Below are 23,950 nucleotides of genomic sequence, written 5' to 3'. Positions count from 1 at the left end.
ATTCCATGAAATACTCTGTAAATGCCTATGAAGTGAAGAGGTTGAGCTTATGAACAAAAACTTTATATAAAATACACATTTTGGATCACTATTAGGCCCTTTTGTAGGTGTCAGTGGTCAGAGGTTCATTTGAATTATTATAGAGGAGTCTCACAAAAACAGGGAGTTTTTATGCAAGGGATGACTCAGAGTAGTTGGTTCTGCAGTAGTGGCAGGATGAAAAAAAGCTTCCAGAAGCAAGCACGAGCTATAACAGAACCTTCTGCTCTTTTCTCCAGTGTGTTCTATGTCTTCTACGAACAGTACCTGACCATTATCGATGACACGATCTTTAATCTCAGTGTGTCCCTGGGAGCCATCTTCTTGGTGACCCTGGTTCTCCTGGGCTGTGAACTGTGGTCTGCAGTGATCATGTGTGTCACCATCGCCATGATCTTGGTCAACATGTTTGGCGTCATGTGGCTCTGGGGCATCAGTCTGAATGCAGTTTCCTTGGTCAATTTGGTTATGGTGAGTCCTGGCCTGCTCAGTTGGCTCCTGCCTCCCGTGTCACTTCTGTGAACTGTTTCTTGGGGTGAAGGACCAAGGCCAGCTCTTGCTCATGGAAAGGTGGGATGAGTGCTAATGGAGTGGGGACCTGGATAGTACAGAGAACAATGGAAGTGTGACTCCGTGGTGTCACGGGGGTATTTTGCCTGGAACTTCTGTCCCAAAGGGTCTGCAAAAACATGTAGCCCAATGAGAAGATGTTCACTTTTTAGAAAAAAATGCTCCTTCCCAGTGGAATTCACTACCAGTACCTTTCACTTCTCATGCAATTGCCAGGTGCTTTTTGATAGTCTTGAAGATAGGAGCATTTGAAAAACTACTAAAATAGCAGCGTGTCTGTACTTACAGTATGAACACTGTTTTCGGGAAAGCGGCAGGGAGGCCCAGCTAAAGCAAATCTGAGGGGTGCTGACTCTTGAGGGGTAGGGGTAACCTTATGAGGGTTCCACAAGTCCCCCTAAAACAAGCAGATCTGCTTTAGAGAAGTGGCGTCTGGGTGCTCAAGGGTCCCACGAGTTGCCCGGTGCACCTTCAGTGGGCGTGCACTGCTGGGGTGCTCGGTGTTACAAGGTAAAAGGGATGCTTAGGGTTCCTGGGCCACCTGTGGTGCCCGGCATACCAGATCCTGGGAGAGGAGTGCCTGCTGCTAGGATTTTCAGCCACAAGAGGGCAGTCGTAACGGGAGACTCTCTTTCAGAGCTGTGGCATTTCCGTGGAGTTCTGCAGCCACATCACAAGAGCGTTCACAGTGAGCACGAAGGGCAGCCGCGTGGAACGGGCCGAAGAGGCGCTCTCTCACATGGGCAGCTCCGTAAGTAGCCTGGCCAAAGATTTCTGCACGGGGTGCCCAGCTCGTCAACTTCTCAGAGACTAGAAAAGTCCATAGGGAAAAGAGAATTTGAGTTACTTAGCCACTCGCAAGAGTGACACGTCTTCAGGCATTTCATGAATAGCTAAATCCTGAAGTTCTTTAGAACCGTTCTCTTCAGTGAAACCTTTACAGACCGTGAAGCAGGAAGAGAACGGAGAGGTTCGATTTGAGCACATGTGTTGGCACCCAGGGAGCTGGGGCCCTCAGAGCCAGGAGAATCTTCTTAGTTCAACTCCATAGCCTGCTTCTGCCTCTCAGCCAGTTTTTTGCTGCTCTAGAAAGTCCTTAATAGTTTTCATCTAAGTGTAAGGAAAGCTGTTTAAAGACAGAGTCCATTGTCCATGCAGAATACACAGCTTTTACCCTTCTATTTTTTTTTCCCCCAGGTCTGTAAGCAGCAAATCAATTTTAGGTAGAATGTAGTCCTGCTTGTCAGTAACTAAAAGCTGGGGTTCAACCCATTGCTTTGGGCCTTGCCCATCAAGAAATCGCTGTGAGGATGTGTTGAATTAGAGCAGGTTGGTAAGCGCTTTCCAATGCTGTCTCTTCTTTCAGGTGTTCAGTGGAATCACACTAACAAAATTTGGAGGGATTGTGGTGCTGGCGTTTGCCAAGTCTCAGATCTTCCAGATATTCTACTTCAGGATGTATCTGGCTATGGTCTTACTGGGAGCCACCCATGGCTTGATATTCCTCCCTGTCTTACTCAGCTACATAGGTAAGCATTCTTGTTCTGAGATAAGTGGATGGAGAAAGCATGTGACTAAGGGAAAAGAGATCTAGAAGCATTCTTAAATGGTACTTAAAAAAAAAATTGTGAAAGGAAAATAATCTGGACTAGGAATTTCATGGTGGTCCAAACAGCTTCATTAGTAAGCTGCTAATGCTTTTTCTGGAGGCTCCACTTGGCTGCTGCACAAGGCCCCGAAGTCAGATGGGGAAGGCGCTTGCATGGCCGCGGTCCTGGGGGCTCCCCGCTGCCCGAGAGGGGTGGCTGCCGGAGTGACTCGGCCGCCGGGCAAGTCCCAGCAGTGCCACAGAGCAACTCTCATTCCCTGACTCACGGGCCTTGCTGAGGACTTGTTTCAAGACTGCCCTTAAGATTTTTTTACTTCTCTGGCCATTTCAGCTTCCGTAAATGAGGTGGGGTTGGAAGGAGAATGCAGGACCAACTGGCTGTCTCAGAGCTTTGTAAGCTGAGGCGTTTGCGGGGAGGGGGTATTAATCTCTGGGGGATAGGAAGTTTGTACTGTAATACAACGACCTGATTGCCATTTCTCCTGAAGAAACGATTCTGAAGTTTGTTTTTTTTTAAATCCCTCACAGGCCCATCCATAAATAAAGCCAAAAGTTTGGCCACTCAAGAGCGATACAAAGGTACAGAGCGAGAACAGCTCCTAAATTTCTAGCCTCTTGCGAGGTGTGGGGACTTTGAACTGTGTGGGTCGGTGGGCTTACTGTGGGACAGTTACCATGTCGTCAGGGCGGATGCGGAGAGCAGGCTCGAACAGCAGCAGCTTCGGCCCTAGTGCTTTCAACTCCGGACCACAAGCTGACGTGTGAAGCAGTATTACCTAATCGAAGGCAGCTCCAAGACGCCAAAGGGCCCTCCACGGTCTTGGGGAACGAGCCCTCATCTCGGCAGACGGAGGGGATGCTAGTGAGGCTGAGTGGGATCTGCTCCCTGACACTTTTTAAAGGCCAATCAATGCAATGTTTTTCCTTTGTTTTTGGAGTAAGCCATCACACAAGTTCTATACCATATTTTTAGTAACACTTGAGGATGTTGTAGATACACTTTACTATAACATTTTATAGTTTAAAGAGCTTTATTAATGCAATAAATTAACTTTGTACACATTTTTATATATATATATTAAAAAAAAAAACCTAGCAAGTGATTTCAGAATGTTGTAGGCCTCATTAGAGCTTGGTCTCCAAAAACCTGTTTGAAAAAAGCAACATGTTCTTCACAGTGTTCTCCTATAAAGGAAATACAGATTTCATCAGATGTGGCACAAAAAGAGGAAAACGAGAATGAACGCTTCACAGCTCATAGATATGGACGGTGGGGTTTTAACTTATTTTCTTTCATAAAACACTTGTTTTCCTAAGCTGCTGAGTTGTCCTTTTTATTTATACAGCTTCTGCCAGGGCTGTTGGGCACCTTCACAACCCCAGCAAACTGCCACCTGCTTTGAGACACGAGTGGCTTGCCTGTCCTGGCAGTGCCACCCCACACGGGTTACCGGGGGGCCTGATGCAACCTCACATGCTCCTTCCCCATCCTAAAGAAGCTAGATGCCTGAGGTTTCATAACTTGGGAGACAAAGAGCTAAGATTAGCGTAGGCTTCCTAAGACCAACAGTGGTAAGCCCCAGGCCATGTGACATGCCTTAGTCGCGGTTTCCTGTCACCATTTCCCGTCCTATCCCTGCTTCCTCAGAAAGTGGCATTCTCAGATCAGTGGCATGGGCCACACCAGAAGTGCATTAGCTGCAAGTTCCGGAGCAGGATTCAGATTCCACGGGCAGATGGCATTTTGTTTCTAAGAAAGGTAACCTAGGAGTTCTTAGAAGGGCCCCCAGAAAGTCCCGGCCGCCAGCCTGCTCCTGCTACTGCCAGTCTGTTCACTCCCTGCTCTCACGGCCACCACAGCCTCACCTGGTGTGAAGTTAGGGTTCCCTCGCAAACGCTGGTTTCGCTGTTCAAAAAATCGAAATATAGTATAGAAAAGCATGTTGTCTTCAGTCTGTTTCGCGGCATCTAAAAATTTTCGTGCAGAAATGTTGTCATGGCCGCCAATGCCCCGGATGAACCGCAAGGCGGCCAACACCTGGTGTTTGGAAAGAAGCACCTCCACGATTTCGTCGTTGGCGGTGGACAGTCGCTGGGAGGGAGGGAGAGAGGTCCTGTAAGTGCCGAGACAGGAACAGATAGGCACACAGTTCCGAACGCGGCTGTGGCAAGAGTTACCTTCAGCATGTCCAGAGACAGCTGGTGGGCAGGAGGGTAGAAACTTTCTAGGGATAAGAGCAAACAAGCCTGAAAGACACATTTTCAAACTGGCTTCAGCATCAAACGTTAGGAGGTTAAACGTGAAGTCCTGAAGCCCACGAACAGAAACGGGGGCCGCATACCAAAGGCTTGGAGTCGCTGAGGACGTGGTACTGCAGGAACTGATGCAGCATGTAGAAGAGGTTGTGCTGGACCAGCGTCTTGATGACAAGCTCGTGTAAGTAGTGCTGAGGACAGACGGGAGGACAGCACATTTCCCAGTCCCCCACCTGCACCAGAGGAGAGGCTACAGGGCCAAGGACCCAAGCTGTTCTAAGGACTGAGTACGTGTTTCCACGAGGAAGGGGACAGATTTCTGTCCCGTGTGTCCATAGGACACCTGACGGAATGCCCTCCTCCCACCTCAGGACAACACGGTAGTGTCGGGAAAGTCACTCCACATCCTGGGTCTGGTGTGCGGCCCCTGCTCCTCTAACTTGGGACCACACCTGCTGACTGGAAGGTACCTGTACTGTGATCTGAAACTGGTTGAGCGAGCGAATATACTCCATCAGGACGGCGATCACGAACTTATGAGGCATGTCCTACGGAGGAAAAGAAAAAAGTCTTGAAAACACTGAGGACTCGCGAGGGGGTCGCCTGCAGCTGATTTCTCCACCCCTCGTTTCCACATGAATCTGGCCCACGGTTCTGTTTTGCTGGTTTTGCACAGATCCAGAACCTTCCCCATCCACAGTCACGTTCTGGCCTGAATATTGGAAGTCAAACTACTAGCACTAGGTCTTCACCGGAGAGACCTCCAGTTGGTCTAATGGCATTCTGAGTTCTACTCCTTTGCTCAGCTCCCCGCAAACCAAGCTCTCCAGAGGCCCCGTCACTCACCTTCTTCTCCGTGAACACGGACAGGACGTGGGTGTACATGTCGGACTGATCGATCACCGCCTGCGTCCGCACCGGCCTCCTGAGAAGCGGACTGCTCCGGCTCTGCCCGGCTTCTAGTGCCTGAATGACACATTGGCAAATGTGACCTGAACCATCTTCTCGATAAGCCCAGAAGCCTCGATTTCTAGACCCTGTGCACCTCAAATGGGAGCAGAAGGTGGCACATTGGTACTTGGACAAAATGATTTCTCCCGTGCAGGCTGAGGCAGGGTTGGGGAAGGCAGAGGTGGTCGTCTTGAAAACATGCTACTGTTCGTGAATGGAACTAAAAGGCGAAGGTGTAAGTCTGCTTCCTTTTGAGACACATTTTCTTAAACCTAAAATCCCTATACGAATCACAGACTTTCTGATGTTTGTTACCTAATAAAAACAGAATGGCGTCCTTTTTTAATAAAGTCCTGATCCTGTGGTAAATGAAGACCACGTATAAAACTGTCTGGATGTCCGAGTGATAAGTAAGCCCTCCCCGAATGCCACAGACGGGGAGAGCTTTGTGACACGCTGCACTGCTTCACCTGACTCTAAGGCAGTCTGCCCAGCGCAGGTCACGTGGAGCTATAGCAGGCCCTGAGAGGCTCCAACTAGCAAGGGCCAGGGCTGAAGAAGCCTGGGAGCCAGAGCAGGGTTGCACAGAAACCCATGGGGAGCAGCTATCCTGCTTCCCACAGCCGTGCAGACCAGCAGCTGCCCCCCAACTGCAGCCACCATGCCCCCTCAGCCCGCAGGCCTCAGTGGTGTCCTGCCTCCTCCTCAGGAAACACGGGGGAAGGGTGGAGAGGAGCCCACACAGCTTACCGTTGTGTAGCTCTGCTCCGCATCCAGGTACTTCTTATACTCGTGATTGAGCTTGTCAAAAACTGTGGCAATCACAGGTAATGTGGCTCTGTCGGACTCACTCAGCACTGGAAAGAAGGTTCACACAGGTCAGCCAAGTTTACGTCCATTCGGAACACAAACGTGCTGCTGGGACAGAAAGAACTAACCTCAAAGGGCCATCAGGGCAAACCTACCTCCAGTGGGCATCCAGAGAAATGGAATCGTTCTGAGACCTGAAGCCTAGAATTCACTCACCAGCCCCTCCCAGGGACTAGAAAAAGTAGCTATGGACGGTTTCAGCAGAAAGTGCTCAGAGATCTCTGTAGTGAGGGACTTGGATTCTGGAAAATGTCTGTTTTTAGGCTGGGGATGGCAGGGCCCTAACCCTCAGATGCCCCAGTGGCGTCTGGGTTGCTCTCACCTGGCACCATCCTATCTAGCTATCGTCCCCAAGTAACTACAAGTCACGTTGCGATTTCATCACCTTTCCAGGGGGTTAAATGATCCATCCTTCAAATGAAAGACCAGGCTGTGCACAAGACACAAAAATGTGGCCCAGCTCCCAAGGAAAGGTGTGGGCAGCACAGTCCCAACCCTGAAATCCAGACTGAGCGGAGAGGACTGGTCTGCTTACTCTGCGAACAGACAGACAGGATCACCATCTTGCACTCCTTTCTCTGGAGAAGAAAGTCCATCAGTCTTCCTTTATCTGGTAAGAGGTTTACAATGGGCTGAAGCTTCACTTGGAGGTTCCAGAGGTAGCCTGGGTGGAAGAGGCAGCACAGTTCATACAGGATGCAAATCGGAACAAAAGCCCAAAAGGTGGTTCCCTTGAAACATTCATGGGCGGGGGGGGCATCCTGCACAGCACTGATACGACCCTGATCTTACCAAGTGCAGCTTAGGACACACAGGCTACACCTAACAGAAGAACTGACAGCCACACTACAGGTGCATGCTCAATGGCTTCTTACGCTGAGGTGACCCTCTTTGATCACTGGGACATCAATGGTGTAGCTCCAAAACGGACGTGGGGTGGGGGGCAATGGTGGGGGTGACTCAGAGCAGTTCCATCCCTATACCTAACCCCCTTTTTAGCCTTTAAGGTTTAAAAAGATGTTAACGTGTGGCATGAACCTGGGTCCTATACTTTGGTTCCCTCCACAGTGGTTCTTCAGTCAAAAGTTAACTCCGGAGGATCCCAAGGGAATTTTGTAATTCATCATTCACCAATCCATGACTTTCCCAAACATGCATACTGCCTTTCTCAACTGGGGTTCCACTAGAGAATTTAACACTGCTTTAAATATGATCTAAGCGATCCCCTTCTCGATTCTCCCACAGCTGCTCAGAACTAGATGGAGACGAGAGAAGTGGCTCTCAGGGGCACCAGGGCTAATTCTCGCCCTGAGAATCCCAGGAGCTGAGACAGGAGAGTTCACAGATGCCTGAAGACAGATATAGGACGTCCTCTAATGGAAGATACAGGGGCTGGGGGGGCTACCAGGAAGACCACTAGCATCCCAAAGAAGCCTCCCCAGCACCGTGGGAAGCAGGAGCACACCTCTCTGTGCAGCCAGAACAGAAAAGGGCTCAGGCACACGCGGGTGTGGAGGGGGAGGTGGGAGGTCAGGACAGGGCAGGGACGGTCTTGTGCACCATGCTATAGGGTCTGGCTTTTCAGAATGGACAGAGTGGAATGGGCCAAAAGTAGGGGAATGGCCATTCTTCGCTATTAATTTTAAAAACAATAAGCTCAGGATAAAACAATAATAAAGCATATAAAGTGACGAATTCTCCCACTTTGGGGATGAAGGGAGTGGTCATCTCTCAGATTCATCTTGAAAACAGCACTGGCTACTTCTGTCATCCCAAGCCAACAAGTACTGTCTAACTTAGCGACCGCCCCTCTGACCCACCTTGGCTTGCACTGATGATGATGTCGGGTTGAAAGACAATCCAGGATGAAGAATCTACGTGTTATAGGAAATGGTAAACCAGGAAGAAAAGACAAGCCCCCGTTCTGATCGGCACTGCCCGCCCCGCCCCCTACTTGCAGAGGCTCCTTGGCCCTGGGTGGTGAGGAAAGCTCCCCTGGAGGCTCCCAAGCCTTTAGATCATCCACAGCTAAAAAGGCCAAGGCCATAGGACCTCTCTCAGACACCAGTATAAAAGGGGGCAAGAGCTTCCGTTCCGTGCCCAGTGGCAAAGCCTTTGTAAAGGATACAGAGTTTGCACGGGACAGGAGACTGGCTGGTCACAGGAGCAGGACCTGCAAATGGAGAAAACACCAGTGGGCAAGGACAATGCCATCAGAAAATCGGTAAATGTTTATTCAACTGTGGTTAAATGACAAAGGAATAAACGCTCTTGTCCCACTGATAACTCCTATAAGGAGGAAGGGGGAAGTCGAGAACAATCCATGAAAATGTCCTCCCAAGAAGGGGAAAAGTATCGAGAATTCAGATTTCGTAATTCTTTAATAACCAAACATGATTCATCATCATTTACACATGCACAGTAAAGAACTGAGAAACGTCCCTGGATGATTCAATATCAAATCCCACGTGACAAGGACTCATGATGACCAGTTACACTGCCCGTGCATCAGGTGGGCAGCCCTCCGTGAACCGGACACACAGCCCGGCAAACTAAACATCATTCCCAGTTCTGTTCCCACCACTCAGGGATAATCAGAAGATAGGTTTTAATCAGCAGCCTGAAAAAGACCACCCAAAAGAGGAAAGGGCCCATGGGTCAGATAAGCCAAGACAAAGAACACCTGCATCTACCACCCAAGGGTGAAGGTCTTACATGTGGGCCTCAACACTGGCCTCCAATCATGCGGACTTAACTGCTCCCATGTGAGAGCCAGATGCCCTTGGTTTTTAAAGCACCGCCCCCTACACATTAGGTGATCCTAACGTGTAGTCAGCTCCACAACACTGGTGGAACAAGACCAAAAACAGAAGGGGAAATGACAGCAGCTGGCTCATCCCCAATTTGCCAGTGTCCTCTTAAAACAGCCTAACAAGCTCTTCCTGCCGGCACGCCCTGCAACCGCACAGGGCGGGCAAGGTAAAAAGATGCTACAAGCCTGCAAGGGGCTTACAGTCTAGCAGGAAAAACAAGATAGTCAATAACTGTAAAAGAAGCTTTACCAACCCACACTCCGGAGGCCAAAGACTCAATGGACCTTTGAGTTATTAACCTTTGTCAGGACTATTATTTTGATCACACCTGGCATTTGATTGTAACTAGCCAGTTAGAACCTGCCTGCCTCTGACTGGTCCCAAATCACTGAACAGAGCAGGAAGTTTTTAATGGCTGGAAGTGGTTTTCCCTCCAATTCACCAGCAGTTACCTTCATGCCCAAGTAAGTGGCAAACACAAGATAAACATCTGACACAATCCATTTTCTTTCTTTCTTTACTTCTTTTTTTTTTTTTGAGAGACAGCAAGTGCATGGGGCTGGGTGGATGGGGGGTTATCTTAAGCAGGCTCCACGCCCAGCTCAGAGCCCAATTCAGGACTGGACCTTACCACCCTGAGATCATGACCTGAGCCGAAATCAAGGGTGGGACACTTAACCAACTAAGCCATCCAGGTGCCTGGACACAACCTACTCTTTTTTTTTTTTTTTTTAAAGATTTTATTTATTTATTTGACAGAGAGAAATCACAAGTAGATGGAGAGGCAGGCAGAGAGAGAGAGAGGGAAGCAGGCTCCCTGCTGAGCAGAGAGCCCAATGTGGGGCTCGATCCCAGGGTCCTGAGATCATGACCTGAGCCGAAGGCAGAGGCTTAACCCACTGAGCCACCCAGGCGCCCCACAACCTACTCTTTTAATGCTAACACTATGAACTCAAGAAAAGGAAGATGCTGGAAGGAACACAGAGGGCCAAAAGTCTTAATCAAACATAAGAACTCGCTCCTTCCTCCCCCAGTGCTGCCAGAGAGCTATCAAGCTTCCAGCTGATCCACAAATCGAGGCAGGCAGACCGGAAGCGGAGCTCTTGCTGGCCTCTGAGCCGCAGCCAGACCGGAATCTTCCTGACAGGTGTGAGCCCCTCCTGACTGCAGGAACCCCGGGCCCAAGCCCACAATACTATCTGAAAGAAATCCCTTTTAAGGAGAAAACATTGCTACCGAAGCTCCAAACGTGTGCCCTTCTGACTAGCCGTGCGCACTGAAATTTCAACCAGCTTACTCTACCCTCCAATCTCCTTTAAAAGAGAGCTGAATGTTATTCCTGTGAAATCTAGCTTGAAATCAATTACACTGGGAAAGGCAAAACAAGAGCCCAACTGTTTCTTTCCCCTTCACGGAAATCCTGACCTCCTCTCTTCTCCGACTTCCTTCTCCTCCCACCTCGTGTAGGGCAGATCTCAAAACACCAAAGCAGCACAGCCTTAACCTCTTCCGGGGTCAACCAGTGAGAAGAAAACGCAGTATTTACTAGGTAGCCATGACACACAATGTGGGAGAAAGGCAAGGAAAAGTGATCCCACATTCAAATAAAGTCAGAAGCAGCCACTTCTAATCTCAGGGTTACAGAGCACAGGCAAACGAAAAATGGAGGGCGTATTCAATCATTAAACAACTAAAAAATCTCTCAGCTTCAGTGGGTAATCCTAACTCTCTGTTTTAGTTACTTATTTTTCAAGTAGGCTCCAGGTCCAACATAGGGCTCAAACTCGAGACCCCAAAGAGTCAAGTAAGCTCCAGGTCCAACATAGGGTTCAAACTCGAGACCTCAAAGAGTTGCACGCTCAAACTCGAGACCCCAAAGAGTCAAATAGGCTCCTGGCTGGCTCAGTGGGACTGAGCCAGCCAGGAGCCCCTCCCAACTTTCCATTTTGAAAGCTTAGGGAAATTATTCCGTTTTCTTCAAAAGAAGATTCATGTATCTTACAAAATGCTTTTCACAACGGCACAATTTTACTGGTATGATTAATAGGATTTTCATTAAAAAAAAAAAAAAACAAATCACCCCTCCCCAGAACACCTGGACCTGGGAACCCTCACTTGCCCACCTCATTCCAACCACCTGGGGTGGGGGGGGCTTACCTGCCACGGGGATCTGGTAGGGCTGAATGGAGCGTGCTGGGAGAACCGGGTGATGGAAGGTGACGGTGCCATCAAACTCGCCCCTTAACTTGATGTCAAATATCACCGATGTCTACAGTGGAGAGAAAAGAAAAACTCAAGATGCCGAAACAGGCCACGAAGGACCGAGCCTGCCCCTTCCATTCTCTCGCATCCTGTCATTCCCATCAGTGTAGAGTCTGTGCGCAACACACCCCTGCAGGCTGGTTCTGAGGATGGGGGAGTGCGCTGGGGTATCACTACTCTGGGACCCTGCTCCCCACGCTCTCGCGGACACCCATTCCTGGGGCTGACGACAGGCAGACCCTGAAGAGCTCGAAGTGATTCCAGATCTTTTTCACTTTAACTCATGACACCTTCGCTAGTCAAAAGAAGGGGGTCACCACCCTGCAGGAGGTGTGAGACAGAAGTAGCCTATGACCAGCCAACCTCACAGAAAATAGCAGGACCAGTCCCAGTCTTTCTCTTGGGCCACAGAGCCGCAAAACTATGATCTCTCAGCATTATCATCTATCCTCACACAGGAAGCACCAAGCTCACAGGCTCACGTAAGACTGTGGATCTGCAGTAAGTTCCCAGCTTAGCTGAGTCAGCCAAATAACTGGGCCAGACTCGAATATCCACACGTGCTACTTTCTGGAATAGTCTTTCACTCACTGTAATCAACAGAGAGGGAATCACTGTTTTTTCCTAAACCGTCTAGAATACAAAACCCATTTGCATCTGGAAGACCAAAGCTTTAGCGCGAAAAGCATTTTCTAATCTTCGTTCTGAATGTTTTGTCAATTTTCACAACTCTTTTCAGCAACCTTGACGGATGAGAAATGCACACACCACTCTCACCTCTGTGTCCTGATGATGAACCACCACCAGGTTATCCACCACGTTGAGGGCAAACTTCCCCGTCCGATTTAACTTTAATATGTGCATCTTTTTACAGGCTCCTTCTCTGTTGGATAACACAAAGGTCAAAAAATAGATCGGCAAGCTTTAGTTCATATTTTAAAATCGGAGAACGAGGACAGCATTAAATATACCGTGGTAGGTGGTAGAGGACTACCTCCGCTCCTGTACTATTGGAGATCCGGGAATGATGCCTCAAGAAGAGAACGTAAAGCTGTCCATATCTAGAGAACAGAGAGACAGATGTCACATCGGGCCACTTGAAATGTCTCCATTCTAGATGCTGAAGTAGGAGGTCATCAGAGTTAATTACGACAAATTCACTAATAGAGGTATTTCATAGCCAACAAAAATAATTACAAAGTGCAGTTAGTTTTAAAAAAAAAAAAGAAGAAAACAAAGCCAATTACAAAGCAAAATGGGGGAATGCAAAACTAAATATAACTCAGTCACAACCCTTTATAAGGAAACACAAACACAAAGTCCAAAACCACTAGAAAGCAATACGGTGCTAATAGCTATTCTTGGGTAACAAACTCAGGCCATTTTCGTTTTCTCTAACTTTCAGTATCTTCCAAGGTTTATGTAGTAAATATGTTCCTTGATACTAGGGCAACAGAATCATCTTCATTTGCAAGCCTCACAGCCCGACTACTGCTGCCAGCAGTTCCCACATGCGCACCACTATTCCGGAGGCCAGCACTGCACTCGGTCTGCCATCGGGATGAGACCAAAGGGAAGGGAGTGGGTCCCTGCTGCTCGTGGGCAAGGCCTGTTCTCATTGTACCTACTCTCCAAACTAAAAGGCCACAGAAGATTGCCTTAAAGAAAAAAAAGCATTCTAACTGCTAAAAAATGTTAAACTTCAAAGCTACTCTTTTAGGCCAAAGAAAGTTATTCAGGAAGTTATTTAGGAACAAAATTTTGACCTCTTTGAATAGGGTTAGGGGTACATACGATATTCTTTGTATCAGTTTCCATAACTGTGTGTTTAAAACTTCCATAACGAAGTATAAAAATTGAGATAACCTGCATTTACAAATGAAGATATACCTTCCGACCTAAGTAATTCAGTTCCATGTTTGTTAGATAAAAAAAGTATGTTCTTCTTTAGAGCAAGTAGGATATATGTCAGCTAAAAGAAAGTCCTTGATAAGCTTCAGCTACTCACAGAATTAAAAAAAAAAAAAATTCTAGAACTAAGACACCTAAAAAATAGACTGGCCCAATGTCTTCATTTTATCAGGCTAGGATGGTGGAAAAACTTCCCTAAGATCACAAACCTAGGAAAATCAGCAAAGAATGCCAGGCCCATGGCAGGTTTTCTATATTCATAAAATCTAGGCACTAAAAGGGCAAGAGGGCCTGTTGGGCATGTGTCAAAGGCCAGTCCCACAGGGCTTACGACGCACTTCTACTACTTCCATCACCAAAAGCAATTTCAAAAAGGAATTATCTCAAAAGACATACATGGTTGCCATCGCGATGTCTCTCTCAGAAAGGTTCAGCTTGGTTGACTTGGGCACAGCTGGTAATTCAATCTCAAACTTGGGCAGCTTTGACATAGTGCCAGCCTGTTTAGGTGATAAAAGTATCAGGAAAAGCCGATTAAACCCCTCTGATGCTTTAGCATTCCTTCCATAACACCAGTGAGGCTATGCACACACTATGCCTCTCCATCCTTTCCAAAGTCCTGCCATGGCTTTTACTCCCAGGGGTCCTTCCCCACACAAGGAGTCCTTCTTGGGGTGACGGGAGGGTAGAGTGTGCCCTCTAGTGGTCAGAAGTGGTGAGCTCACCGGTTGGAGGAACTTGCCCCTTGGAAGTACTTGACACCTCAGGAGGTTAGAGGAAGGGGGTGGGGAGAGGGAGGGACTTTCCCCAAAGAGAGGCTCTCTCTTACCCGAAAATAAAAGGGCTGCAGCACATTCCCAAGCACTGTGGTAGACAGAAGGATCACAGCCCCCTCGGGGCAGTACATGTACCAATTCACATTGATATTCTGGCTCTTCAGGAGTTTCAGATTTCGTTTCTCTGGTAACACCTGAAGCAAAATTCAGGGAACAGAGTAGTTTAAAACAGTAAAATGGAAGTCAACTGACAGGAAATTTAAAAAACAATATAAAGCAGGGGCGCCTGGGTGGCTCAGTCAGCTGAGCGTCCAACTCTCGGTTTCTGATCAGGTGGTGATCTCAGGGTCTTGAGTTCTGCTGCAAGTGGTGGGGGCTGCAGGCCCCGTGGGGAGTCTGCTTCTCCTCTCCCTCTGCCCCTACCCCCCCCCAAGCTCACACTCTCTCTAAAATAAACAAATCTTTAAAGAAAAAAACAGAACAGGGGTGCCTGGGTGGCTCAGTCAGTTAAGTGTCTGCCTTCGGCTCAAGTCAGGATCCCAGCGTCCTGGGATGGAGCCCCGCATCGGGCTCCCCGCTTGATGGGAAGCTGGCTTCTCCCTCTCCCACCTCCCCCATTTGTGTTTCCTCTCTTGTTGTCTCTCTGTCAAATAAATAAGTAAAATCTTTTTAAAAAATAAAAATAAAAAGCAGGAGAAAAACCACTAAATAAAGCTGAAAAGATTTTGTTTGTTACAGCTATTGATCCAGATGCTCAGTGCATTACAAATCTTGGCTCATCTACTCACAGCACGCCCCTGAGACATGGGCACCACGGACACCTGACCAAGGAGAAAACGACGCTCAGACACCAGTTACTGCAGTTACAGCCCAGGCAGGCGAGGTCACCACAAGGACCATTCCGAGACTCCACGCGCTCGCTCTCTGGCGCCATCCACCAAAGGGCAAGGAGTAGACGTGCCACCACCCCCACCCCTACCCACCGGCCCCAGAGCCCCACGTGTGGAATCAGCCACCGTCCAGCCCGCAGAACCAGCCTTCCTCCTGGCCTCCACCTAGCAGTTAGCACTGAGCCCAGAAGCAGCTCCCTTTTGCTAATGATCATGTTCGTGAGAAGCTGCATGCAAACCTAGTATTTTATAGTCAAGGCATGTTTCAAATATACTGTAAATATTCTGATACATTAAAGAAGACGGTATAGAGACCCAAGACGTTAATGCTCCTAGAACACTGCGCTCAAGAACGGACATGGAAGTCAGGGTCGGCAGGCCTGGCTATCTTGACAGTTTGGGTAGAACAAAATAAGGATGAGCTAGCGTCCTCTTTCTTTTTAACTTATTTCTTGAAGAGCTGAAGACCGTCTAGATGATGTGAACGTACACTCTCCCAGCACAGAGAACAGAAAGCCGTGTGACTGTCCTCTCCACGCTACCATATACACACAACCCCATGTGCAGCTCTGTGTGGTTTCTGACCCATGGTCATTACAAAGGCTCTGATGAGGGCCCACAGCAAAATCCCGTGGCATTAACATCTCACAGTTTGCTTACACAGGCATATTTTCTCCAGCCCTATATTCTAAATTATACTGCATTCATGAGGTCGACAAAATTCAACCCCGCGAAAATCCTAACACCCTCCAGATTAGCTCCACTGAAAGCTCTCATGCATTTCTCAAGGTCAGGCAGTTGGAACATATTACGAGCTGATGAGGCAGCTGCAAAGTCAAGCCAACAGAGTGAAAAGGAACGGGGAAACATCTGCAAACCATGGATCTCATAAAGGGTTAATACCCAGAATATACGTCTATGAACTGATAGTATGCAGTTCTGGCAAAAATATGGGAAATGGAGATTCCTACATTGAAACTGAAAGTATGGGGGCGCCTGGCTGGCTCAAAGGAAGGAGCAACTCCTGATCTCTGCGTTGTGAGTTCAAGCCACACGGGGAGTGTGGAGCTTTCTTAAAGTAAAGGCTAAAAAAAAATGTTTTTAATTTAAAAAAAGATTAGCAATATTTGTTCAGATTTTTGAAAGTTCATGCCTAGGCAGTAATTCCAAGAGCTGCCTCACCCAAGAACATAAAGAAATGTTTGCAAACATGTTTGTTGCAGAATTTATAATCACAAAAACATAAAAACAAGCCAGAGGTTCATCAACATGGAATCAACTAAACTGTAGGACACCCACACAACCAGATACTATTTGGTCAGAATAAAATATGGACAGGGCGCCTGGCTGGCTCAGTGTGGGGAGCACGTGATTCTTGATCCAAGGTCGTGAATTCAACCCCCTGTTGGGTGGGTGGAGAGATTACTTAAATAAAACTTCAAAGATTGCTTAAAAAAAGGGCGCCTGGGTGGCTCAGTGGGTTAAGCCGCTGCCTTCGGCTCAGGTCATGATCTCAGGGTCCTGGGATCGAGTCCCGCATCAGGCTCTCTGCTCAGCTGGGAGCCTGCTTCCTCCTCTCTCTCTCTCTCTGCCTGTCTCTCTGCCTACTTGTGATCTCTCTCTGTCAAATAAATAAATAAAATCTTAAAAAAAAAAAAAAAGATTGCTTAAAAAAAAAAAGAATAAAATATGAACAACATGTCCAAGACATACTACTATGCAAAAAAAGCCAGCCACAAAAGTTTACATACAACATTCCTGATTTTTTTGTAAAATAAAAAAGTTTGTACATATGTATGAAAAGAAATATAGGGCGCCTGGGTGGCTCAGTGGGTTAAGCCGCTGCCTTCGGCTCAGGTCATGATCTCGGGGTCCTGGGATCGAGTCCCACATCGGGCTCTCTGCTCAGCAGGGAGCCTGCTTCCCTCTCTCTCTCTCTCTCTCTCTGCCTGCCTCTCCATCTACTTGTGATTTCTCTCTGTCAAATAAATAAATAAAATCTTTAAAAAAAAAAAAAGAAAAAAGAAAAGAAAAGAAATATATACTGAACTTTTCATACCAGTTATTTCTAGGGATTATGTGGGGGGGGACTTTTACCTTCCATATATCCTGGTGATGTTTAACTGTTTCGTAAAAAACATGTGTTTCTTGTAATTAGAAAAAAAGAATAAAAACCCAATAAGCAAGAGACTAAACCTCTAGAATCTCAGTCTATTCAGAACTGAATTCAAAAGGCTGCCAAACTGCCATCACAGACCTTCCCCGGCACCTCCCATGCCGTGAAAATAAGCAATCAACCTAATACCTGGTAAAATTCAATTCCTTGATCCGTTATGAAGACAATTTCAGTAGAACTGGTCCAACAGAATCCTAGTATGTTGGCGTTCTTGGTCTGAAAAGGGATTACGAAAAATTTTCTCAATAAAAAAATGTTTGTATAACTCTCTTCAAAAGCTTAAAATACTCTATCACTTAACTAAAAGTTACCCGGATTTGATTACTTACTAACAAATCAAACTTTCTTTTGAGCAATACAATGTTCCCGGATTTCCACCTGAACACCTCATTGAAGCCCCGGGATCTGGATTACTTCCGTCAAGAACAGAGAGAAAAGACTAAATTTCGGAAAACAGTAACCAACCACAGCTTCTACCTTAAGGAATCAAAGGACAGCTGGCTTTCTCTTAGCCACAGCAGAAAAGGCACTAGGAAAGAATAAAGGCCTAAAGGTTCTCAGCGAGTGCTGCACAGGAAGGACACAACAGGGACACCAAATCAAGGTAAGGAAACATCAGGAGAGGGGGAAAACTCCTCTTCTTAAAACCTCCCAAGAGGAAGCCAGGGTCCTGGCCAGAGGTGCAGCCGGCACCGGGAGAAGGGCGAGGGGCTCACGAAGCGCTGACACTGACCCGAGCATAACATCCCGTCACCACTGAGTCCTCCCGATTCCATCTCATAGAAGAAACAGGCTTGTAACCCGGAGACCAGAGCCCACACGCAGCAGGTCTCAGCGTGAGGGATGGCCCACCTCCAAGCCTGCGCTAGCAATCTCCACCCACCCCACCCCCTCCACCCCCCTCCCCCCCCCCCCCCCCCCCCCCACCCCCACGGCTTCTCCACCCTGGGACCCGCACAGGGCAATGGCCGTCAGCCAAGAAAGGATCCGGGCCCATACCTTGCACTCCTGAGTGTACTCCAGCTGAGAACTATCCGGGATAAAATTAGAAAAATCCTGAAAAGTTTAAAAAAAAAAAAAAAAAGGGAAGGAAAAGAAAAAAAAAACAAGGAGAAGATTTAGATCAAGCAGCATACTGCCAACCTATGTTGATAGACAACAAGACAAAAGACAAATTCTTTTTTTTTTTTCCCAAAAGGCAAATTTAAAGTCATCAAAAAATAAAAGACAAGAAAACTAAGAGGACCAATGTGGACAATCCGTCTCCTTACAACTCAATTTAAAAATATATATATATTCAGTTAGAGTTTAGAAACTGATACTGAAAATCAATTGATTTCAGAGAAATGTGTTGCTGCATCTTCTAAGATGCTTTCCAAAACTTAGAGCAATGAAACCTGGCAGAAGAAAATCAGATTCTGCCTCTTCCCAACAGCTTCTACTCTACTTTACAAATGACAATGGTGAATACTTTTAAAGGCAAAAAGGCCAAACAGTGCTCCAACTTTGATCGTCTGTTCCTGGAGGTCAAGCCATTCAATGATGTAAGAAGTGAGTAAATGGAGCTATTCCAGGTAAAGCTAATTCACCAAGTTGCCAAAAACGCACCTCGCACCTCACAACATCTGCGCAGCTAGCTATCAAAACAAAAGATGCCTAAGGCTCCAAATTACTTTAAAAAAAAAACTTAAGTCAAAAAGGACAAACTAGGGTCCTAAGTATTTATCCCTTGAAATGTCCTTCTTCAAGAATTCTAAACTGAAATATAATACAACAGAACTATAACTTTCATGGCATTAAAATAATAAAGGCTTCCTTAAACACTGTTTTTTGCAATTCATTCTCTTCCTAATGTACTTATAATGTCCTTTCCTCTGTGCTACCTTTAAAAGTATGTCCTGGGGCACCTGGCTGGCTCAGCTGGAAGAGCCTGTGAGGCTTGATCCCGGAGTCACAGGTTCGAGCCCCATGCTGGGTGTAGAGATTGCTTAAATAAATAAAACTTGAAATAAATAAGTAAAAATATGTCTTACCACGGTCTTTGAGGTCCTCTGAACTGCCAATATCTTATTTTCTAACGAAAACTTAATGCACTTCACTTCTCCTTTGTCTTCCATTCTTTAAGGGGAAAAAAAATGTTATGAATTAAAGCTAATAACCAAATTCTAGCATCTAGCATTTTGTGAGCAAAGTTGTATACTCAAGGAAGCAGCAAATCTTAAGTTGAAAATTATGTTTCTGAAACTACCAGGACTTGTCTTCAAACAACAAAATCCAACTGGCAACAAGTTGCTGATGAACTTTACAGCTTTGTGGTTAACAAGTGACTGACAAATTGAAAACAGATGATTCTCCGATGAGAATCATCTGAGACATAAATAATACCCTCACAACAACCTTCTCCAGACACTACCGCCTTCCCCCTCCCCCCACCCCACCGCTCTCAGAGCAGTGTGTGTGAAGCAGTGTAAGCTTTCCTGTTTACTTCCCAACCTACAGGACCTCAAACAGACGTTACAAAGGGAAGTCAAGGGACGGATTACAGAGCAGCGCCAGCCAACTTTTGATTGTGGAGACGGTTACGCATGACAGGACTCATCAACTATATATGCTAAATATAAAACTTCTAAATATACACAAAATTCCTAAAAATTTTTGCCAATAAAATTAAAATTTAAAAGAGGGTAAATCCAGTATCTTCCTCCTCAAAATCTACTAACCCCCCAAATCTGGATCATCATGGTCTCTCATTTTCCACACCCAAAGAACCGTCAAAACTTACCCAAGACTTTCCTAGGCATCTCCTGAGTGCCCATGAGATACCAGTCTACTCTGTCTTCAGTCTGGTCTTTGATATGCCTGGCTCAGACCACTGCAATCATTGCTCAGTGGTATCCCTGACGTTGATATGCTCCCGAATAATGAAGCTTCAATGCTGTGAACAGCATGATCCTTCCAAACACTGTAACATGCCCCATCTTACAAATTTTCAGTAAGAAGATAAAGCCCTAATTCCACAGTAGAATTCATAAAGTTCAAGGTGACTCCTGCCAGGGGCCAAACCACCACCTCCTCTTCCCTGCAAGGCCACCTCATGTCAGTTACACAGACCTAGAATTCCCCCAGACACCATGCTTGCTCGCTTCTACACTCGGTGTTCTCTCCACCTGGAAGGCCTACTCTCTTCCCCATGTAGAATCATCCCATTCAAGCTTTAAAGTTTTGCTCAAAGGCTCCCTCCTCTCGGAGGCCTTCCCCATCTGTTTCCTGGCCTACCCCAAGATAAATGTCTCATCTCTTTTGTGCGCCCAAATTCTGAACAGAGTGCCATTACAGCACTTTGCACAATCAACAGAATGTGTCCACACACTTGTCTCCCACACTAAACTGAGGAGTTCTGCAAAAGGGCACCAGGCTGCACATGCCCGGTGCCTAGCACACAGGCTATAATCAGTGTTTGTCCAACAAATGAGTGATCTGTTTTCTACTTCAAAAACTGTTTTCTATTAGCACAGGCCAGCTGCAAAAAAATGTAAGTCACCACTGAACTGAGGGCCCACAGTGTACTTTCCCCTTTTGTAATCACAGGAGTTAAAGACCAGATAATTTATCAACCAAATCGAGATACTTCTGAAAGTGAAAGGAAGTGCGATTCATTATTATACTGGCTCAACTTGCATAAACCGGGAGAGCCAATCACCTTTAGTGGAAGCTGGGATTTCCTTAATATAGATTATTATATAGGAAACACTAACCAGGTATCTCCTCCACCTCCCACACAGCCTGAAAAGACTGGGGTGAGGGAGGAAATGAAGGCCCTCCTTGGTCAGGATGCCAGAAATGAGCGCAATCAGTAAACTGACTTGCTAATTTCAAGTGCCAGGAAGTGGGTTCCCTATGTTGGAGCATCTGATTCCCAAATCAAGAGAACTACTCTACACAGTTCACTTTGACACTAAGTACTGACAGGTCCCAGCAACACTGCACAGCAGGTGTCTGCCTGCATCTCTCTACACACAGGGATCTGCAAGCGTGTATACACTTTAGCCAAGGAACAAACTTTTTAAAACCACCTTCTGAATGAGAAACAGAAACACATCATTATGGGCATGTGTGACCATTATTCTGTGCATGTCAACAGTTACCGAAATGAGATGGGATTCCTGTCATCTGGGCCTTTAACTACCACCCCGGTAGCTCCACCGGATCGAACTGCAAAAACCTGGGAGGGAAAAGAAGCAACGTTAATGACCTGAACTTTGAAAGACTTTTAGACACATTCACCCGCCTCCAGGCGATTACTTCCCCTACACCCACTCTGGCTCAGCTCAACTAACGTGGTATCTATCAAACTGCAGATGCCTGGTGTTCATCTCAATTTTAAAGGACAAGAGCTTAGAGACCAAAAAAGGTTATATACTCTTCCCAGTGCAGTCCACTCTGCGAGACTGGGCTGGGGTCCACGCGGCTACACACTTTAATCCGGAACAGCAAAGGCGCCCCTGATGCACTTGAGCTCCCCCTGCTACTCCTCACACTGCTCCCCCCCCCTTTTCCAAAATTCCGAGAGTAAGAGTAATCTCAACGTCTAAATCCACGACTGCAAGGGTAAATGGTGACAAATAAAGACAACAAAGGCGCCGCAAAAGGGCTGGCGAGCTAACAGCTGATCACACCGGCCAAAGGGCGTGCTGGATGGGCGGCGCAGGTTCGGGGTCCACCCAGCTGTCACTTTGGAGAAAAAAAGCCCCCGCCGAGGTAGCGCCCGGTCCCTCGGCCCACCCAAGAGCCCGGAGCTGGCGCCACTCCGGCGCCGGGACCCGAGGGGAGGCCCCAGGCCTGGCCCCCACCCCGGCACCCCGCCTGGGTGCGCGCGGGACGCCCCCGAGGCGCCGGGGACGCCGGGCGGGGTGCGTCGGGGCCGCGCCGAGGAGGAGAGCACGGGCCGGCCCGGACCTGCTTGTTGGCCTCATCGAAAAAGACGCAGTTGACCGGGTTCGCCTTCTCGAAGTGCACCGGCCGGTCGCAGAGCTCCAGGTAGTAGTCCTCCTCGCCCATAGCGGGCGCCGCCGCTGCGGCGGGGAGTCCGGGGGCGGCCGCCAGCGTGGAGCGAGGCGAGCGGCGCCCGCACCGGGACGCGGCGAGTCGGGCCGGGCGGTGGCGACCGCGATCGAAGCGGGCGCGGAGGCTGCTTCCTGGTGCCACGCCCCCACCCCGTCCGGCACGTGACCCACGGGCCTCCGCGCTTAAACCGGCGACGGCGGACGGGCAACGGTGGGGCCTAGCGACCGCGACCGCGCCCAGCCTGGCGCGAGAGGCTCCTCCCCTTTCTTGGGGGGCGGAGTCCCAGCGCGGGTCGCGGGGCGGGGGCGTGACCCGGAAGCCGCGCGGAGCCCAGGGCGGTTGTTGGCACCGCCGCTGGTGCCTGCGTCTTCCCGAGCGAGTGCGGGGCCCCGGCTCCTAGGTCATTCCGGGAGGTTTACGCCCGGCCGGGAGCCCGCCTGGCGCAAGGCTGCCCCTGGTCCAGGGAAGGTTTACCCTGTCTCTCCCGCAGGTTTATTGAGCCTGCCTGTGGGACTTTGCAAGGCTGTGGGCGTGGAACAGGGGACCCCAGTTTAGACAGCAGTCAGAAAGCCTCTTTTGAATGGCTTTGACGTTTGAGGTGGGGTGGGCAGAACTCATTCAAGGGAGTTGGGACGGAGGAAGGAAGGGACCACGGATGGCCCCGAGGTGGCCATTCTCAACAACCGGGTGGTTTCGAGCACCGTTCTCTAAGACAAAGAGGCTTGAGAAGTTTGGCAGGGAAGTGGTGAAGATCACGAGCTGCGCCTTAGACATGTGAATCCGAGGACAAGTGACCTCCGCATGGATGGGTTAGGTGGGGTGAAGCTCACCTAGAGTGACAAGGCTGGACGTAGTAACTGCGCGTTGTTGGACGTCTGATGGTGTTTGAAGCCGTGGAGTTGGATGGCACTGCCTCGCAGAGAGCCGTAGAGGAAGAATCGAGTGTAGAGGAGGAGAAATCAGCAAAGGACAAGGGGCAGAGCCGGCCAGAGAAGTACACAGAGAACTCCGGGTGGGGAATGTCTTGGGGGCTGAGTGAAGAACTGTTTCCCAAGGTGGGGTGTGGTCTGCTTTGACAAAACCTGCTGAGAAGTCAGAGTGCTGAAAGGTGTCCCCCGCTTTTACCCCAGGGAAGACACTAATCCTTCCGTGGGAGGACCATTACCTCAGGGACTGGGAGGCAGAGCTACAGGGCAGGCAGCGGGTTAGAAGTAAGAATGGGAAGTGAGGGGGCGCCTGAGTGGCTCAGTGGGTTAAAGCCTCTGCCTTCGGCTCAGGTCATGATCTCAGGGTCCTGGGATGGAGCCCCACATCGCGCTCTCTGCTCAGCGGGGAGCCTGCTTCCTCCTCTCTCTGCCTGCCTCTCTGCCTACCTATGATCTCTGTCAAGTAAATAAATAAAATCTTAAAAAAAAAAAAAAAAAAAAAAGAATGGGAGGTAAGGAAGAGATCCGTAGTAACTGATCTGGAGAAGCTTGTCCCTGAGAGCCAGGGAGGAGTGGACATGGAGGTGACCCGGGATGGGAGGAAGTAGGAATAAGTTAGGTTCTTCAAATGGAAGCAGCAGCACAGCTGGGCATACTTTACTGAGCATGAGAGCATTGCAAGAGTCTTGCGGAGCCCAGGGATCGGCAGAGGCCAGGGACCTCAGACACAGAGTTGGAGGATTGTATTCATAAAGGACAGCAGACCGAGGCATCTTTGTGAGTGAGAATGGTTTAGCAGAGGTAACGATGGAATAGAGAGAGGACCAGATACCCGAG

The 23,950-nt window shown here is 48.2% G+C and overlaps 2 protein-coding genes across 3 annotated transcripts in view; one reads left to right on the top strand and one right to left on the bottom strand.

Moving 5' to 3' along the window:
* The window catches only part of NPC1 (NPC intracellular cholesterol transporter 1), a 47,863-nt gene extending 44,329 nt beyond the window's left edge, over positions 1–3,534 (top strand). The window contains exons 22-25 of the mRNA XM_004742838.3: positions 279–510; positions 1,247–1,360; positions 1,976–2,138; positions 2,747–3,534. Of these exons, the coding sequence (XP_004742895.2) occupies positions 279–510; positions 1,247–1,360; positions 1,976–2,138; positions 2,747–2,829 (592 nt within the window). The 3' untranslated portion in view covers positions 2,830–3,534. The remainder of the gene's footprint in view (positions 1–278; positions 511–1,246; positions 1,361–1,975; positions 2,139–2,746) is intronic.
* Positions 3,231–22,442, bottom strand: RMC1 (regulator of MON1-CCZ1). 2 transcript variants are annotated; one of them, XM_045065450.1, is made up of 20 exons: positions 22,080–22,441; positions 21,269–21,345; positions 19,157–19,241; positions 18,123–18,179; positions 17,253–17,339; positions 14,111–14,251; positions 13,678–13,781; positions 12,342–12,431; positions 12,148–12,253; positions 11,266–11,377; positions 8,424–8,468; positions 8,116–8,169; positions 6,831–6,959; positions 6,176–6,282; positions 5,321–5,440; positions 4,945–5,022; positions 4,561–4,665; positions 4,397–4,465; positions 4,085–4,310; positions 3,231–3,403 (listed from the first exon to the last, which is right to left on the bottom strand). In XM_045065450.1, the coding sequence occupies exons 1-20, from the start codon at positions 22,179–22,181 to the stop codon at positions 3,324–3,326; spliced, it is 1,974 nt and encodes a 657-aa protein (XP_044921385.1). In that variant the 5' UTR covers positions 22,182–22,441; the 3' UTR covers positions 3,231–3,323. The 2 variants fall into 2 exon arrangements, with proteins under 2 accessions (XP_044921385.1, XP_044921386.1); XM_045065451.1 differs by lacking the exon at positions 3,231–3,403 and having other exon boundaries at positions 4,167–4,310; positions 4,397–4,443; positions 22,080–22,442.
* Between the last annotated feature and the right edge of the window lie 1,508 nt (positions 22,443–23,950).

Source organism: Mustela putorius, unplaced genomic scaffold (assembly GCF_011764305.1).
Source record: "Mustela putorius furo isolate JIRA1106 unplaced genomic scaffold, ASM1176430v1.1 tig00003858_pilon_pilon_pilon, whole genome shotgun sequence".
Taxonomy (NCBI): Eukaryota; Metazoa; Chordata; class Mammalia; order Carnivora; family Mustelidae; genus Mustela; species Mustela putorius.
This window is presented reverse-complemented; position numbering and strand designations above follow the sequence as displayed.